Source organism: Orbicella faveolata, unplaced genomic scaffold (assembly GCF_042242905.1).
Source record: "Orbicella faveolata isolate gen_17 unplaced genomic scaffold, um_ofav_v1 contig_27, whole genome shotgun sequence".
Taxonomy (NCBI): Eukaryota; Metazoa; Cnidaria; class Anthozoa; order Scleractinia; family Merulinidae; genus Orbicella; species Orbicella faveolata.
This window is the reverse complement of record NW_028301555.1, coordinates 1,420,001-1,440,000: the sequence shown is the minus strand read 5'-3', so window position 1 is coordinate 1,440,000 and position 20,000 is coordinate 1,420,001. Positions and strand designations below refer to the sequence as shown.

At 38.5% G+C, this 20,000-nt stretch overlaps 1 protein-coding gene across 1 annotated transcript in view; it reads left to right on the top strand.

Annotated features, from left to right (window-relative positions):
- Positions 1-20,000, top strand: part of LOC110045920 (importin subunit beta-1-like) — a 29,052-nt gene that overhangs the window by 201 nt on the left and 8,851 nt on the right. The window contains exons 2-18 of the mRNA XM_020751580.2: positions 99-157; positions 340-522; positions 634-684; positions 3,398-3,547; positions 4,755-4,831; positions 7,033-7,108; positions 8,236-8,295; positions 10,904-10,993; positions 11,821-11,935; positions 15,516-15,613; positions 17,196-17,367; positions 17,693-17,745; positions 18,036-18,224; positions 18,605-18,735; positions 19,203-19,278; positions 19,596-19,667; positions 19,772-19,834. Coding sequence (XP_020607239.2) covers positions 99-157; positions 340-522; positions 634-684; positions 3,398-3,547; positions 4,755-4,831; positions 7,033-7,108; positions 8,236-8,295; positions 10,904-10,993; positions 11,821-11,935; positions 15,516-15,613; positions 17,196-17,367; positions 17,693-17,745; positions 18,036-18,224; positions 18,605-18,735; positions 19,203-19,278; positions 19,596-19,667; positions 19,772-19,834 — 1,715 coding nt within the window. The remainder of the gene's footprint in view (positions 1-98; positions 158-339; positions 523-633; positions 685-3,397; positions 3,548-4,754; positions 4,832-7,032; positions 7,109-8,235; positions 8,296-10,903; positions 10,994-11,820; positions 11,936-15,515; positions 15,614-17,195; positions 17,368-17,692; positions 17,746-18,035; positions 18,225-18,604; positions 18,736-19,202; positions 19,279-19,595; positions 19,668-19,771; positions 19,835-20,000) is intronic.

The following is a 20,000-nucleotide window of genomic DNA, read 5'->3' as shown; positions in this document are numbered from 1 at the left end:
CGCGTGCAGAGTCGAAGCACATGGCCGCGATCTTGCATGATGTTTGTTTCAAGTTTCAAATACAAATTGGTTAATTTCGTGTTTGTTTGATCGTGTAGATCAAAATGAGTTGCAAGCAGCTCAAACTTATCTGGAACAAGCGGCTCAAGCAAATCTGGTGAGTTTAAGGCTTTACAGCAAAGCTTTTCCTAAAATTTGTTCGTACTAGTTTAAGTTAACCTGAAGTCATTCATTGTACAAAATTATGTACAACTTTCATTACGGAAATACTTGTCTCTAAGAGATAATGCTGTAGCTTTTATGCTAGTGCCGGCCTCATTTTTTCTATTTTCTCAACAGCCCGAGTTTTTGGTGGCTCTTGTAAGCGAGTTAGCGGATGCAACGAAGTCTCAGGTTGCGAGAATGGCGGCCGGATTACAACTGAAAAATCAGCTCACCTCCAAAGACGCTACAGTAAGGTTACAATACCAGCAGCGATGGATGACTCTGGACGACAAAATAAAAAGTCATGTCAAGACAATGGTAAGAAACCTCGAAGAGTTAAAATGCGTTTGGTTTTACCAAGTCTTATTCCTGGGTTCCCACCCGGATTGATGCTAATTTAAATTTTTACTTCCCGTTTCTGTTTTACAGGCGATTCAAACTCTAGGAACGGAAAATGCGAGACCTGCTATCGCTCCACAGGCAAGTTTATCATCATTGTTGATTTTTTCCGATTCAGAAGTGTTTTAAAGAAATACTCTAAAATAATGTCGGTACACATTTCTGTTCAGGAAGACTTTCCGTTCATTTCATCGTGACGCTAATAACACCACTCAAGCTTTGAGGGGCAAAAACTGAGAGGTTCATTTGAAAAACTTCTCTTTGTGTACAGTTTGCTTGCTACTTGTTAATTTTACCCCAGGATCCGAACTTAATTGACGATCTATTTATTATCTTTCAGTTTATATAAGTTGAAATATGAGAGCTTTTTATTTGCCCGGGCAAATTCCCTTACTCTGCAATTGCTAGAGTGGGCCTTTTTAACTGAGCATGTCATTGACTGACCTAGGCAGATGTTTTGGTTATGCAGTGCCAAGCTTCTGGAAGTTACGATCACTGCACAAGAATCGCCATGCTTTCAAGATGGCATTGACACATCTTTTGAATGTGTCTCTCTATTTTGCACACTGAATGTCCAGACCAAAGCATTTGCTTTCCTTTCTTCTAAGAGATGTACAATACTGTCTAAACGCATGCACCAAAGACAGATTTGGTGTTCTTGCAATACTGGGTGGTACTTAACCCCGAACATCTTGCACCCATTTCATAAGGCAGGAATTGTCACTACTTGATCGTTATCGTTAAGCATGATGTCCTGCAATGCCCAACTGGGACTGTATTTCCGCTATAAATTAGCTTCCCTTATTGATTTTAGGTCTCACAAAGGACATGTTCCTTTGTAGTGATCTGGATTAGGATCAGTGATTCAAGATCACTTGGATTATGGTGCATCAAAGAAGCCAATAAATCCATGACCAGAGTGAAGTCACCGGTTTCTTTTACCCATCATGATCTGAGTTATCTTGGACCAGTGATCCAGATCACCCCAAAGGAATGCACCCAAAGACAAGCTAGAGTGAGGTTTACTAGAAGGGGATTTCACAGAAGGTGTTAAACATTGCCTTTAAGAATGGTGGTCCATCAGGCTGGTTCAGTCAAGTCAAACCAAGTGATATTCTTTGATAAAAATTTGACAGGAAATAGTTCTGACCGAAGAGTTTATTGAATTACTCCAATTTGCTTGTAGATACCAATTTTAACTAAAATTGGATATTTACAGAGCGGTTAACACTTGAGTGTTGAAAAGTACTTGGTTTTGCATTGTTGTGCTTCATAATTGGCTTGAAAAACATGCCCCACTTTTTCACCTAGTCAGAGCTAGAACAAAACCATTTGTGACTCATTCACACATTTTCCTGCACTTTTCATCAACTGCATGTGTTTACTTCAAGTTTTGATTGGTTTATTGGATTGTTTGTGTAATTTGTGATTGGCTTAGTGTACTGTAATTTCATTGGTTTTGGTTTTATGACACGCAGTTGAAAACTGCTCTAATACTGGAAGAAACTACTGGAAAAATGTTTTACTTTCACTTTTTCAAACAAGCTACTGAAAATGGCCAAAATTTGAGCCAAACTCATTGGTAATTCAGCGTGATATTCAGTACCACATAAACCCTTAGTAATAAAGTGAAGTATGTCTAGTATATCTCGGTCAACTAGTGATGTGACGAAAATTACTGTCAAAGTATAAGAGTTTCTAGAAGTTGTATGAAGTATCTTGTAGGCCCTAAAGTTGCCTGCAATTTGGGTTAGTTTAGACCACTTGAGAGGTTAAAATCATGATTTAGATATCTTGAAGAAAAACAACAACTTACCTTGACAAATGTCATGGTTAATCTTTTTGAATAGGTTTTGAACTGTGATAATGACACTTCATTTACTTTCATCACCTTCATGTCGAATAGAGTATTACAACATAGGATAAGTGTACCCACCCCTTGTTCAAAATTTTCTTTGAATGTCATCTCTGTGTTGTTTTTGGCCAATTTATCATTGGCATTAAATGCTGGGCACCAGGCAAATTGACCGAGTGTGAGGACGATTTTGCCCACTAGGTTTGGCTTTCTAGTAGAAAGGTTTTCTTATGAAGAACTTTTAGTTCAAATAGTTTTGCCCATCTGTGAAAACCAGTTACCCTCCTGCTGAAAACCTTAATGAAACCCCTGTACTGGGTATAAATAAATGGCATTATAATGTAACTGTTCAGTATTGTGACCATATTATTGATGGTATATGATTAAATGCAGTTAAATGAAATATAGCGGAGTTAACAACAAGAAGCACAAGTCTTGCCTTTCTGGTCAGCGGTGTTTAGATCTGTCAATGCATCAGGATTCCACATGTTCTTGGGCCACAAGGCATTTGAGTAGTTTTACACCGTCAGCGTTTTCTTTGAGCATCTGAGTGTCAAGCACGGGGACTCTGCTCAGAGGTTGTTCCCCCTCCCCTGTACCTCCCTTCTCTTTCCACTCTTTTATCAGTGTGGCGGGTGCCTGCTTTCTCCCTTCCGTGTGGGGGCTCATGGCTGGGTTGCCAGGATTTGCCAGCCATGGGAGCGGTCTCCATCTAGTAGCTGGCTGCCAATAGTGGAAGCCCCTGGATGCCTTGAGCACCCAATCCTTTTCACAAGGCAGTTGTTAACAAACTAAAAAAATAATAAAGATCCCAAGTCAGAGTGAAAGCAGGCTGGGCTCTTTTTTAAATCTGAAATTAGGGTTAGTTTTCTCAAGAGAAGGGGGCCTGATAATGGGAGCATTTCTACCTGGCTCTTAATGTTATTATTTGTTTTATAGTGTATAGCAGCGATAGCTTGTGCTGAAATCCCACACGGACAATGGCTGGAAGTGGTGGACATTTTACAGAGCATTACAGTGCAAACAAGCAGTACAAATGCATTAAAGGAGCAGGCTTTGGAAACTATAGGTTACATTTGCCAGGATATCGTAAGTAGCTTTGGGTCAATGCTTGTGGTTTAATTTTCAATATGGTATATACAGTTGATCCTCCAGTTGCAGCCACCTCTCCCCAGCAACCAGTTTTCCAAAATACCAAAAGTCTTTAAGTCAAATCACTATATTTGGAACCTCTTGTAAACGACCACCTCTCATAAATGGTGGCGACCACTTTTAGAGATAAAAGTTTGAAATTTTCTCTAGTTTTTAACCTCCTGTAAGCGACCAGTTAACAGACAATAAGGCAGAAATTGGATAATAAGGTGATGTGACACCACATTCCTGGATAGTGCAAGAGATGAGAATTTCTCAATGGGAAGTATGGGTTATTTTCTTGAAATTGCCTATTCACTTGAATAAAACATTTAAAACATGAGGTAAGTCTGCAGTTACCATATACTAATGAAGCAAAATTTTGACCCAACATGGTCTAAGCTCTCGTAAGTGACCACCTCCCATGAGCGACTACCTAGGCTTGACATTTTGGGTGGTTGCTTATGGGCGGTTTGACTGTATCTTCTTTTCTTCCTTTTGAGAACCGGATGTTAATATGAAAGTTGAAGCACGGGAGAGTGCGTGCATGTAGCCAAGATGTGAAACTAGTAGAAATTTCTTTACTTGGAAAGGACTTCAAATCCTAACAGCATTTTCATTTCGAGCCCTTACAGCCTTGTTAAATTTGTGCAACAGGAAGTTATTTTATCCAGCTACCTGCTTAATCTACATCCCTAGTGGTGGGTGGGGGATTAGGAAACAGGAAAAATGGAGGGTCTGTTCGTCATTGGGAAAAAGTGAATTCCCATTTTGCCTGAAATAGAAAATTTGCATTGGCTCAAAGGTGAACAAAAGTGCCCTCACCTTGACTTAGTTAGGCTTTTAGCCAGATGGGCATCCAGGTGTCCTGTGGACAGCTATTTTCTACAGAAAATTATTTTTCAGATGTTGCCTTATAAATTGCTCATTTGAGCAGGCCCCATAGTACATTTTGGACGGCCACATTTCAAATTCTGGCTAAAAGCCTGAATTAGGCTGCATGTCTTGCTGGCTTGCAAAGTTAGTGCACACAAAGGGTTTGATAGGTGTTACGAAAAATGTTGAACTGTTTGCTTAGAACTTTCTTTGCCATAGGGACTGTGAAATATTTCTAGTGGTGGAAACATTGTGAATTACTGATGTCCATTTTCCGTTTTTCTGTCAGGAACCTGAGCATCTAGTTGATCAGTCACATAAAATTCTTACAGCAATTGTATCAGGGATGAAAAAGGAAGAACCCAGGTAAGTTGTTAGTATTGTAGCACAAATACCGCCACTTGCATCTAAGTGTGAACATGCAACCAATGCAAATACCATCACTTGCATCTAAGCATGAACCTGTGACATCGAAACATGCTCTAATTGGGTGTCAAATGTGGCATGATTGGTCATCAAACATTTGAAGCTTAGCACAGGGCTGTCATTAAGGGCCGTAACCCGTAACACCTGTTACGGCTGAGTTCACTTGATGTTACGGGTGAAGATGTCGATTGATGGTACGAACATGCTACACTTACCTAATTTATTTTTAAACATTTACCTATTGAAATAAACATAACTGTTTCTTGGTGTCTTGCCTCCTTGGTTCTACTATTTATATTTTACTCTGGAGATGAACTTTCAGTTTGCTTTATCACCGTGAATTACATGTAGACGCCATTTTAAGCAGCAGAACTTATTATGCAATGTGTTGCTCCTACCTTTTGAGAAATTCCGCCAACCGATGTAGAGTGTTGTCCAGGCTGATCGATCATGTTTGGACCCACGCGTGTGTGGAGAAAGTTATGTTTTAATATGAATAAGAGAAAAGAACCCACGTCAACAGCCTGGGATCGACAGATTTTTTTCAAAATCCCAACGGACCGATGGAAATGAGGAAGCTCACAAAACAGCCGGTCGAAGCGGTCGACAAATACCAGCAATCACAGCTTCAAGTACCGCAAGTATTTCAGCCACACATGGGCAGCCTGTAGAACCGAGTATTATGCTACAAAGAGTGGAAGAAAAATTTCCCGAGTCTAGAAATGGTAAAGCATTTCATTCTTATTACCACTGTAAAGGACAGAGATGTTCAATGTCTGATCCAACTTATTTGAGCTCCTCTAATGGTAAGATAGCTCAGTAAGATAGAGATGTTATTACAATTTTTATTTCCGGTTTCACTCCCGTTTTATTCATTTGACCATAATAACGAATTATTATAACTGTTAGCAAACATCAAACCATATTGCTGACTATGGACTGTCCTTTATTATTTTTTTTTAAACAAGGAACACTCAAGTCTGTTGGAGATATTTTATAACTTTATTCATTTGATCTCTGTAAATTAAGGTGCATGAATTTGAAATTATGCACTGTGAAAAACAAACAGTACTAAAATAAGGACCACTTGCATAGGTTGGTGCAACAAAGATGTTATTTCACTATTTGCTGATGATGTACTATAACATATCACTCTGTTTTAGCAGCGTTTTTGATTAGGAAAATTGTCATTTTCATGCCCTAGAAAGCAGGAAAATGCATTTCCAGGGGTTTCATGTTCAAAAAATTTCTGGGGGGCATGCTCCCAGACCCCCTAGATGCTCAGGCCCTTTCGGGTCTTCGGAACGTGTTGCCGTTGGCCATGTATTTTACTGCTACGGGTGATAACTTACATGCAACAGCTGCTTCAAAACTTAATGACAGCCCTGTAGCAGACCATGGCACAAACTTTCATGCTCAAATTTGATCCTGACTTGTGTTAATATGCATACGCCTTTTGCATAAGTGGTTTTGCTTGTAGTATAACCATGGAATATTAGTGGGAGCAAGACACAGAGCACCAAAGTTCGCGTTAGGGTCTGCTAAACTTCAATTGTTTAATGACCAATCATGCCACGTTTGACACCCAATTAGAACATGTTTTGGCATCACAGGTTCATGCTTAGATGCAAGCAATGGTAGTTGCATTGGTTGCATGTGTAACACATAACCAACAACTAAACTTCCACAGTTTTATCCAGTACATTGATATTAAAATCTATTGGGTAAAATGGTCTGGTTCTGTCACATCTGAGAAATAGAAAATGCTGTGTGTTTACGTAAAACCTAATACAAGGAAAATAATATTTGGGAATCAGTGTTCCTGATAAGTGGGGGGTCAGCTACATGACGCGACAAATTGATAGAAAATGTATAATGAATTGGTGGGAGCAGTGGGAATAATGATCCGGTGGAATTCCTATTGACACCCTACCTTGAAAACTTATCTGGAACCCTGGGAATATCTACAATTTTGTGTATATTCAATCACTAGGTAACGATTTAGTTAAATATTACTTTCAAGTTCTTCCAAACTTTCTCAGTGACTGCATCAGCCTGTGTGTTTATAAACAGGAAGCAACCATTTTTGATGGCATATACATGATAACTTCTTGTAACTTTCTTTTTAATCATGTCCACAGCGCTCCAATAAGACTTGCAGCGACAAATGCCCTCCTCAACTCTCTAGAATTTACAAAGCAGAATTTTGAAAGAGAGGTATGAGTGATAATTTTGTTTCTTTTCTGACAAATGTGAAACTTCACACAGTTTGATATTATTGTATATGCATCTAAGCCAGTAAGTTAGTAATCTGGCTTTATTATTGGTTATGGTATAGTCTCTGGTGAGACTTTAAACCAGATGTTATTTTCCATGAAAAATTCTAGGATATTATTTCAATGCATAATCAGATTGTCAGGCTTATATGCTTACACCTGACATTTTTCTTTTTATTGTGGCTACCAGCCTTAGAGAGGCATAGTCACTGATGTCATCATCTTTAAGTAGGTTGGTCCGTACCCTTAATCTTCAGATAGTTTTCGTAGCCAGTCTGTGTAACCTTATATCTTCGGATAGTTTTAGCAGCCAATTAGAGTGCGTTCATACATGCATAATCCTGGGATAGTGTTCCTGGCCAATCAGAGCACTGACGGTCGCAATCAGTTGATGGGTCATGAACAATAATATTTGAAACAAAAGGCTGTCAAAGCAATGAACTGTTTTTTCATGGTTGGAGTTGAACAAGTGCTCCCAAATTCGAGGCTATTTGGTCTACAAGGAAGGTGGGTGTATAATTCAATCAATTGACTGCTTTGACAGTAGCTTTTAACCAATTCTTTCGTGCTTGAGAAGCGTTTTTCTTCCGCCAATGTCCATTCCATCTTATTTTCTTTTATAATAATTATAATAATAATAAATAATTATAAAAAAGAAAATGAGATGGAATGGACGTCGGCGGAAGAAAAACGCTTTTCAAGCATGAAAGAATTGGTTAAAAGCTACTGTCAAAGTGGTCAATTGATTGAATTATACACCCAATTATTACCTTGCTCTGTGGCTTGAACATTTTTATTTTCCAGTACCTATATAAACGCAAACTGCTAGATAGTTGCTCGAAGGAAAAAAAGAGTCGGTACATGTATGTTTTGCCACACAACATAAAAACTTCTCAAAATCTTTTTGATCTGATAAAAATATAACAATTTGGCTTGAAAGCCATTTTATTTGCTCTCAAAACAAGGGGTTCAGCCAATTGTTTATATCTAAAGTAGCCACATGCAGTCCTCAACTGCCTATTGTATGTATTTTTAAACTTGGTCATATCTCATTGTTGCATTTTGCAGACTGAACGAAACTTCATTATGCAAGTTGTTTGTGAAGCTACACAAAGCACAGAAACTCAGGTGAGTAACGAGATGCTGTTTCCTACTCACATGATTTGATATGTTTTCCTTTCTCAGGGTGTGGGAGGGAGGCAGTAGCCTCATGGTTATTGCGCTTGACTCCAGAGCAAGTGGTCCGGGTTCGACCCCTGGCTGGGGATATTGTGTTGTGTTCTTGGGCAAGACACTTTACTCTCACAGTGCCTTTCTCCACCCAGGTGTATAAATGGGTACTGGCAAATTTAATACTGGGGGTAACCCTGAGATGGACTTGCATTCCATCCAGGGGGGAGTAAAACTACTCCTTGTCTCTTCATGCTATTGAAACCAGGATTAGCTCCGGCCTGATAAGCCACTTGGCTCGTATGCAGACTTAATCTATCTCAGGGCAAGTGATAATAACAATAAACATATTAACCTTGTTTTCTTGGTTTACACTATGGATCCTCGTATTTTCCTGTCAATTTGTTGCACCCAGTCTTAATCTTATGGACCAGACCTCAGACATGATTACAGCTATACCCTAAAATTCCACTGAGAAAACAGGGCTGTCATTAAGTTTTGATTCACCTGTAGCCTTGAGCTTCACGTACATAGCAAACTTGTTTCTTTTTGGGTGATTTGTATCAAATTCACCCATAACATCAAGGTGGTTAGGGGCCCATCAAACGTACTTAGCCTTAGCAGCTGTTATGGGTTACAACCCTTATTGACAGCCCTGAAAAAAAGCTCCGTTTCTCAAGGCCCCTTTAAAGTGCCACTGAAACGAAATTTTCGTACTCTCTTTTTTTAGCCCAATTTATAGTTTCAAACGTGCTTAAAATAATGGTGAACTTTATTTCTGTCAAATCCTAACGGAAAGTGCTCTTTTTAGCTGCTGAAATCGACTTTTTGGAGCAAAACTGTGTCCGGGCTCTGGAACCGAGTTTAAGGACCTTGTGACGTCACTGGTTGTATTCACGCAAGAAGCGCTTAAGATTCTCTCTTGTTTTCACTTGATTCATTTAAGTTTATTCTTCATATTGTCGATACCTACTAGTTTCCTACCTTGTAATTTCAGTCCAGCCTTGACAGGAAATACACATCATAAACGTTGGAGGGCGCCAAAGAATGTAGATTCACCAAAATGAATGCTACAGATTAGAACAGCTCAGTATACTTTTCGAACATCTTGAGTACTCGATTGGAGATTTCGAAGGCGAGTGTGGCAACTTTTGTATCACGTCCTGAAGCCTAAACACGATATTTCGTCGTCTGTTTTCAGCCTGGTTCTGAAATTTGGATTCCCACGTTTATCTAAGGTCTATTAACAAGGTTCGAATATATCCTCGGCAACTTTGCTGCATTAAAAGCCGTAAGCGCATCAGCCATCCGCACAATCATGAAGTTATTAACGGTCCACAAGCTTTGAGTCGAGTACTTCTTTGCACACAGAGAGCATCTTTTTATGATACTAATAAGTGAGAGTTCTTGTGGTAGACAAAATGTATCTTTGAAAATTGTGATCCGCAGCAGGGTTTGCTTTATCGCCGCATACGTATCAGTGTAAACAAAGCGGGAATTTCGCTTCTCTTTTACACCTATCTCCCAATTGTAATATTTCACGGCCGATGGATAACTTGGAGTTCTTTAGCACATACTTATGTCTATGATCTTCATTTAATAGTATTCAAGTTCAAAGCAATTCGTTAAACGTCACTAGTTTATTATTTAGTCGAAGGTTTATTTTAAAACATATAATTGTAGGGTTATGGCAGCTAAGTTTACCTTTATAGTTTAAATTCGCTCCCTCATATAAAAGAAGAGGGTTTCTTAAATTGTTGCCGTTGTGATAACTTGTAGGATGTAGCAGATACAACTAGACTAAAGGTCACTGTGGCACAATCTCATCCGCGGTGAAACTCACAAAGCGTCCGGTTTCCTCGAAGCGAAGCGACTCGAAAACTCGAAACGTTGTTGCTACGATTCGTGCAGCAGCACTCCGGATAATATTTTCAAAAGCCGCTTTCTCTTGTTTTCATGTCTTTTAACTTTATGAGTGTAGATATTGTTTAATTGAGTGCTGGCCATTTCACGAAGAGTCCCGATCATTTTGCGATCTAAGAACTCCCACTCGTTTGCTTGCTTACATAAAATATCCAATTAAATAGACTGAAAAGCCCCAGGATTGACTCTCCACCTCTTCATGTCTAAGGCTACTGTTATTATCTGCTTTACAGCCCTGAGATGTCCTTAAGATGTTTTTTGGGGGGGCTTCGAACAGTATTCTCTTCTCCCATAATCACTCTAAATTTTCAGCGCGGCATGAGAGCAATACAACCAGTGACGTCACTAGGCTGTTTTGGCCGCGCCAAGATAGCCGCCAATTTTGGGCTTAACCAGCCAATTTCGAACGGCTGAAAAAGCAGTTTTCGCTTACCGTATGCGAAAAAAAAGTCTGCAGTGTTTCCAAGTAAGGTTGAAACTTTATTACTACGCAAAAATCTCACATACGAAAATTTCGTTTCAGTGGCACTTTAATATCAACACCCTTTTAATACAGCCAGATGGCTGGCACAGATTTTTAATCTTTTCTTCCAAACCAGAACATAGGCACTTAGTATTTCTTCTTTTCCCTTTTGGTAAACAGCTCAAAGTTTCAGCCTTGCAGAACCTTGTGAAGATAATGTCTCTCTATTATCAGCACATGGAAGAATACATGGGGAGAGCACTGTTTCCTGTAAGTCTACCAGGCTTGAGTGTGTTAATGTGGTAATGCAGGATCAATCAGCCAGGAAATATGAGGGCTGACAACAATTTGCAGAACTGTGATTGGACATTTGTTGGTTTTGTCTAAAACCTCTTTTACCCTCTAAGCAGACTAAACTTGGAGGAGAATCTAGTTTTTGTTATCCCACAAGATTTGTAAGTCGAGTGAGGGGACTCTTCCCCTCAGCTAAACATTTTAGACACAGTAATAAAGTTTTTATTTATTTATTATTCATTATAAAGGTTGGAACTAACTGCTTGATGATTCCTAATAAGCTTTTTATGATCTATCAAAATTCTAACTTGGCACCGAGGTTACGGGAGAATAAAACGAAAGAAATCACATCAAGGTTAAGGAATGGATAAAGGATTTCTTTTGTTTTATTCCCCAAAGCCTCAGCACAAAATTTAAAATTTTACAAATTTGAATTGGCCTATTGATCTAAGCTTTAAGATGGCGATGGTGCAATTGAGGCAAGAACTCTTGCCACTGGCCCATTATGATGTGTTCTTTGGCAAAACACTTTTCTCTCACAGTGCCTCTCTCCATCCAGAGCCCAGCTGTACAAAACATTATTAAGCAGGATTTAAGACTTTTCACTGAGATTTTGTGCTTTTATCTTCTGTCCCCCACTTTTCATGTCAACTAAAATCCAAAAAAAATTTTTCCAGAACATTTGAAAAACAATTAAAACATTGATGAAGTTCTGGATGGGTGTTAACTGTTTTTTCGAAAAACCCTGACCAGGTGTGAAAACAAACTTGTCATGGACTAATGCCTTTTTTTTCCTCTTGTAGATTTCCATTGCTGCAATCAAATCTGATATTGATGAAGTTGCTCTTCAAGGTATTGAGTTCTGGTCTTCAGTGTGTGACGAGGAAATGGATTTAGCAATTGAAGCTGTGGAGGCATGTGGTTTGCATCTTCAATTTTTAGATCACTGAAGTACAATTGAATAGGCACCACTCTTTGCTCACTCAGTTTTGTACTATTTAAAACCAAACAATAATATTCAAACAGCATGAAGTCTATGCTGGAGAAATGTTGGTCAATAATTTGTACTGAATGCAAACAGATAACCAAGATGGATAGCTGAAATAATTTTACACCATGCCTTAGAAAATACAGCCAATCCAAATACAGGAAAGCCGTTGTATATTTGACAGTATTACAGCCAACTTTACTGTCATGCACCGTGTCTATGTCACATTGATTGTGTGGGCCACTGTATTTTCTATGACCTCGTGTAAAATAGTTATGCAACGCTCTTTTGTGGTATACCATGCGATGTCCCACTTGTCACTTCTATTTTCTTGGAATGCACACTTTCCTAAAGGCTTGCATGTATACTTGGAAAATGCAACTAACTTGTGGAATATTGTATGATATACCACTCAAAAGCATTGCATAACTTGTATGTACTGGAGAAATAATTACAGTTGAATTTGATTTTCACTGTAATTGTTATCATGCAAAATAGTTCCCCCCCTGTTTACACAACACTAGCTACCAAATTAGTAGTTCCTGTTTGGAAAATGTAGTCACTTCAAGGATTTCACTCCCTGCATGTGGCACACAAAATGGTCTCAGACTGGAGTGCTTCTTTAAGCAAAAACCAATCTCAAATAGAAAATTTTCAGGTTGACACTTTGGCTTATACTTCTCCTCTCCCTCTAAAATTTTGTGGATGGTTTCACTTTCAGTTTCTAGAATTGTAGTTATAGTGTAATTTTAAGTTGTATTGTATGTAGGTCTTCACAAATGAAGAGCTACTCTGTGGATGTTTTGTGAATAAACCATTATTATCATTGCCACTATCACTACAGTATTGTGAAAAAGTAATGCAAACGAACTTCGGCGAAATTCGCGCTTTTCGTGACTTTTCAAGGAAATTTCACTTGAAAAGAAATCTCTTCGACAATTTGTGATATTTCGTGGCATTTTCACGATGTCTATTGTTTCAATCTGCATGAACTTTCGTGCAATAGTTCGCAGTGTGCAGTAATATGCTGCGAACTTTCGAGCGATTATTCGTTCTACTCGAAAGTTCAAAGCGAAATTTCAAGCAAAAACTCGCGCAGTTTCATGCAAAGTTCGCTGTGATGTAAATAGGAATCATCCTTCTCGATGTTGTGTTGTCGCGGCCTGAAACATAAGCTCGATTACCAGTCGCTGTTCGGGAAAGGAGCTCGAGAGAGTGGCAGAAATCGAGCCTACCTGAAACACAGCCGGGACATGTTTACAGATTTAAATTCAGTGTTAAATTGAGCAACTTCTCTTTAAAACTCACCTTGTTAGTCGACAAGGAAAAATTTGCAGGCGGTATCATTATGAAAAGTTGACACTCGCTTGAGAAGCTGCCGAGAACGACATATATGTTGTGTAATAACACACAAGGTTTCACACCGTAGTCCTAGTCCCTGCACGGGTTTGTTATTATAGCTACCATAGCAACGCTTTGGGTATCATAGAACAGACAACAGGTTTCGTGTTCATTTGCCTTCAAGCACTCGAATAGATCGTGCCAAAAGTATCAGATTATACAAGAACTCAAATCAAGGTCCTTGACAAACAAGGTCTCACCCCAGTCCTTGAAGAATGAAGGTTTGAGTGCTAGTCTCGCTAGCGTTACTCGAATCATTAAGAAACTATGAATTACAGGCTCCGTGGCAAATTTACCGCGTTCTGGAAGACCTAAAAAGCTGTCTGAGGAAGCAAAAGCTTTCATTGATCAGCAAATGCAAAAAAATGATGAGATGACAAGCAGCCAGATCCAGAAGAAGCTGGAGAAATACGGAATTTCCGTATGTTCAGCCACCGTGCGAAGAACGAGAAAGAAGCTTGGTTGAACTCTGCAGAAGATGGCATATTGTCAGCTCATCCGAGCCCCAAACAAATAGTGAAAGTGTAATGTTTTCAATAATTGAATGGTGTGTGAAATGGCTTTGTGGAGTTTTCTTTTTCAACAATATAGAGTAACTTATTATTTGTAATATTGAAAAAATAGTTTTTTTCTAGAACTTTTCAGATAAGAAAAAAGTTAACTGTAATGTAGTCATAGGACACGAAAAGTTTTGCAATGTTTTCCGGATTAGTAATAAAGATAATTGTATTTATATTGTTAATGTTGTGCTAGGATAAGATAAGTTCTGTGCTTTTCTGATTTTAAGTCATAAAAGTGTAAAACTGCAATACTGCGGTAGAACTAGTATGATCAGAAATGAAAGTTTATTGTTCAGTAGTTATATTGTTAGCTCAATTATAATTTACCCGATGTAACACCTGTTAATAAATTGTAAAAAAATCTTTGTGACTACATGTACTGCAATGCATACCGGGGGACATTACCATTTAAGAACTTGTACTATTGACATTCTTACACGCAAATATTACAGCTTACCAGAACTGCTTTCAGTAATAATGATTGGAACATACAAAAGAATCAGGCTTCTCTCTTCAGAATACGGACAGTTTTCTTTTGTTTAGATTTAAAACGGACTTTAGGCTACAATGCACATGTAATAAGACTGTCCACAGTCGAAAAATGCGACCTTATTTTTGAATCTTGACTTAAATTTATTGTTGGTTTGTAGCCTTAGAAAAAAAACGCAAAGCCACGCATTCACAAACGACACAAGTATGTGAATGCAGAAGTAATTCCGGCGGTCACTTTGTCTCCGCTACCTCGTCAGCAGAGACAAAGCGACGGCCGGATATACATCCACGTACAGCTGTAAGGGAACTGGGTCGAATAAACACAAGGACGTTGTTCTGAGCAATCGGCATCTACTCAAAATGTTCATCATTGTGAAAGCATTCATAGCAGACCTTCACGCATTAGAATTTGGGCTTTATCAGATCATTTTGCTTTAGCGGATTAACACAACGAACTGCTGATGTTTTCGTTTTTATGTGGAACAAACAGAGCTTGTCGACTTTACAAGAATGGTAAGTGTTGGTCTTGTGTGTTGGCAGCACCGTATCTCAACTCAGAGTCAGTGAACTTGTTTTAAAAGATTTCGCACATATGTGTAACCTTTCACAGTGTAGCTGCACGTTTTATCCGGTCAGGTGATTGATACGTACTATTTGTAAGGTATAAGCTTCGATTCATAGCGCAGTTTACAACAATAAACAATGATATATTTCGTGTAAGTTACATGACCATTTGAACGTATCGATCACATAGAGGAGTTCACAAGAAGGCTACTGAACTATTGTTGAATGTCTAGCAAAATTTTGTGTCCTGGCTAGCAAAATAATGTGATTTGTCGGTGAGGCAACGAAACTTCAAGGAAAAATTGCTCCTTGTACTAGCAAAATGTCACAAAGTTCAGCTCGAACTTTTGCGCGAAGTTTCGCGTGAAAAATCGGGAAAACAAAGAATGAAATTCGCGCATTTCGCTTGCATTACTTTTTCACAATACTGTGTTACTATCACTGTCATTGTCATTATCATTGTCATCATCATCACTTTGTTTTGGATAGGCAGCAGAAGCTAAAAGGGAACCAGAACAGACAAGCAGGCATTATGCCAAAGGTGCATTACCTTTCATTACCCCTCTACTGACTGCTTGCCTCACAAGACAGGTCAGTACAATTAATATGTATGGAATTTATAATAGGGTTGCAGGTAAAAGAGAACATTTGAACCTCTTTTACTGCCATTTCTTGTTAGCAACCACTGTCTTTTCCTCATGGAAACTTTAGTATAGCTGCCAATATGGCTTGAGTTACCTGTGGCCTCAATCATGATTCTCTCACCAGTAAAAGACTTGTTGCTTTGTGTGTGAATTATTATCGGTAACAGGGAGGTTCACCCACAGAATTCCTGTCAAGGGTCTTCAGCCAAGGCAGGTGTTATGGGTAAAAGCTCTTCATGACAGTCTTTTTCTCCTTGGCTCAGTCAGCTCCATTAGTCATCAAAATGGAGTGTGCATGCATTTTGAATGGATTGTGCCTCTGAAAAGCTACATGCAGGCAATTTACAGCCAACTGTATTTTTATTTGTCATAACCATGAAAGCACCGACCATACATTTTTAAGCGTTTTCATCGGTTTGACAGTTTGACATTAAGTTTTGAGTGGCCTCTACCTGTGTTCTCCACACCCCTTGACACCCCTTGCAGACTTGTTACTTTGTGATTGAATTCTTTCAACAACAGGCAATTTCACCTGTAGCATCAAGATAAAATTTTAATTGAGTTAACTTCCAGTTTACCTTCAATTGAAAATCAAGCAATGCTCTGCCACTATCCATTTTTGAGCAAAAGCTTCTCCTCTTTGAAAGCAAAAACTCACAAATGTGCTTTGCAAATTCCTGCAAAAACAGGACTCAAAATTAACTTTTTTGTTCGGGAGCCAGCTAGCAACTAACAGAAAAATTTTGGTCGCCAGATCATAGATTTTGGTCGCCAACTCATTTTATATATAACTTACACAAGAACTCAATTTTATATGTTACTTTGCATGCAAGAACAGTCACAATTGAAGAGCGAAAACAATTAGAAACAACACGAGTAACACTTAGTTATAAAGCTACCGTTGTTCTCAGGTGATATGTCTCTGCTCCAAAGGTGATGGTTGTCTCCACAGTCATTTTAAATGAAATGAGGCATAAAACGTTTTAAGTGTGTGGTTTTCATTGTGAGACAAACACAAGTCCTTGCATATTTTCCCTTTGCTACTTCTTCGAAATGCCGTTCTTTATTTTGTACTTGCTTTCCTTGACGCCTTTCGCTCATGTAATTCTTCAACTGATTGGTATCTGCCGCCATTTTCGCAGCAAATGAAAAGCACATGGCGTTGAAGTGCGCCTGCGATCCCAGTTTCGGAAGAAGCCGCTGAAACAATATGGCGCGCCGTGAACACAGTATCGACGTGTCAAAGTACATTAAATTTTTTCAATTATCGTGTAATAATCAGACATTATTTTACTGGGGACGAAAAGGTGAGTTGTATACTAGCTGCCATATCCGACTGATTTCCTAATGTAAAGATTTAAAAACAAAAGTTGTGTCGTGGTTTTCTTTAGTTATCAGACAAAACGCGAGTCGCCAGCTGGTGACCAGTTCTGAAAATTTAGTCGCCAGTGCTCAATTTTTGGTCGCATTGGCAACCAGTGAGTCGCAATTTCAAGCCCTGAAAAAGCTGTTTGTAAATTTTGTCGCAGGAGGAATATGATGACGAGGATGACTGGAATCCATGCAAAGCCGCTGGTGTATGCCTAATGCTGTTGGCCCAGTGTTGTGAAAATGATGTGATACCTTTTGTGACAGACTTTATAATGGGAAACATTAAAAACCCAGAGTGGAAAAACAGAGATGCGGCTGTTATGGCGTTTGGTGAGTGTATTTTAACTTAAAATCACTGTAAGTGCTACAATTAATTAAGTGAAAAAAAATCAATAACAAGACTGTATCAGTAAGAGTTTTTAAAACAATTCTTGTGAAAAATTATGGATATTAACAACAGACATTTCAACCGCTCTTTGGTCATTCTCAAGTTCAATGTTGAGGGTTGAAAATGACCAAGAGAGGTCGAAATGCTGTTTTTTTTTTACCCATGATTTTTACCGTGAACAACAAAACTGACAGCACTTTTTTCAAGCCCTGCTGCAGTCTTGTTGTTTTTTTTAATGTGGACTGATAGCACAATTTTATATTTCAGGTGCAATATTGGAAGGACCTGATCCCAAAGCTTTGCAGCCATATGCTGCGATGGTAAGGCACCTTTCCAATACTGTCAAGTTGTTGAGTATTAAATCTTTCAAGAACTTTTCCTTTAGGAGTGGTTAATCAGGTATCTGGAGAATTTTGGGTCGCAGAAACTTTTGATCCAAACTAGAAATCTCAGAGGCCTATCTGATGAGTCACTTCTCTCTTCTTTCACAGCCAAAAATTGTTTTAGTCTCACTCAAACATGTTGGTGACTCTCAGGTTATATCAGCGCAGGGCACCATTTCTTTTTATGAGGGTGTTTATTTTGATACAGATGTAAAATTTCTTTGCAGGCCACACCAATGCTAATAAACTTAATGGGAGATGAATCCGTTGTTGTACGAGATTCTGTGGCTTGGACACTTGGTCGTATATGTGAGATATTACCCCAAGTTGTTATTGAAAATAACCTCCAACTCCTGGTTGAAACTTTGTTAACTTCACTTGAAGCAGAACCGCGGGTTGCTGCTAATGTCTGCTGGGTAAGTCACTTGACGTACATGTTTTGAAAAAGGGGTCACTAGTTCATGATCGATTCTGTAATGTGTCACTCTCTTAAAATAAAGTTGTTACTTACTTACTTACTTACTTACTTACTTACTTACTTACTTACTTACTTACTTACTTACTTACTTACTTACTTACTTACTTACTTACTTACTTACTTACTTACTTACTTACTTACTTACTTACTTACTTACTTACTTACTGAACAACTGACTGACCGACCAACCGACCGACCCACCCACCCACCGACTATTAACTTATATGAATAGAATATGAAAACTTGATGACTGAGTTTGTAAAATGGTAAATAAAGCAGAGACATTAAATAACTAATTGAGACTTGTGTTGTTGTTAGGCGTTCAACTCTCTAGGAGAAGCAGCATATGACGCTGCACAGGTGTCTGATGATGAAGAGGAACCGCAGACATATGCGTTGTCAACTTGGTTTCAACAGATTGTAGGAAAGCTTCTTGAGGTCACAGATAGGTATGAAATGCTGAACAAATTGTATGTTATTGCACCTTTTAGTTAAAGATCTCATTAATTTTTGGGTTGGGCACTGCACAAACGGACTGACTGTGAAAGCTTAATGTTGCTTGCCTTCAATTTTTTTTTTTGTATCAAGAAGTTCAATTTAAAAACATTTGCCTACCTGTGAAAACCAGTTTCCTCAATGCTGATTACCTTAATGAGACCCTTGCTTTCAATAGCATGTAATAATAATAGAACCTTGTGTTTTATGCTGCAGCCAAATTCAAAAGGTTGCGATTGATGAATTTTAAACCATTTTTGGTCAAATTCTCAGGGGTTTTGTTAATGTTCTCAGCAGGAGGGTAATATACCTGGTGCTTGGCCATCAATGAAACCCCTGAATTTTGCTGCCATAAATGCTGCATCCTTTGATGAGTAAATAGTTGTGTCCTACAACCTTCCTACTTCTTTCTTTCCTCCAGGTGTGATGCTAATCAAGGAAATCTTAGAAGTTCAGCTTATGAAGCTGTAATGGAGTTGATTAAGAACAGTGCAAAGGTACCCAGTTTTGCCTCCCTAAAAACAGTGCTTGTTTCTTAGCTCAGCCTGATAAAAACTGAGTATATGAAAAAAATATATGTACGGGTCTGACAGTGACCACAAACTAAAACCTTGTGTACAGTGTGGGATTTGAAGTTCCAGATAGGAGCATGACTTTCCTAAAAGTTCCTCCAGTCGTGACTAGTTGTCATACATTTGTTAACATTTTTTTTTTTTTTTTTTGGTTTTTGTAACAAGTGTTGGAATTAAAGAGTAAATAGCTAAAGGTTGTAATTTGTTTTTCTTTTTTTTTTTGTTTTTGTTTTTTCTTGTAGGACTGTTATGAAGTTGTTCAAAAAACAACACTGGTCATTCTTCAACGGCTGCAGCATGTGTTACAGATGGAGGTGGGCTCATTGTCTGATTATTTCATTAAATCCAAGAATTATGATTCAAATTTTCCTTGTGTTGTGATTCAAATTTATAAGATATTTTGTCATTGTTTTTGTAGAAAAGCGTATCAGACAGAGCCCAGTATAATGACCTGCAATCCCTTTTATGTGCCACACTACAGGTATGTAGTTGTCTCGAAATAATTAAATATTGACTTTTTGATTTTCCTTAAAGTCATAGAATGGCAAGTTAACCAAGAGTGTAGATGAAATTCAATGATTCTTTGGTAGTTAAACCCATTATGTTCTTGTGCTCTGTTATTTGTTCATGACACTTGCCCTCTATTT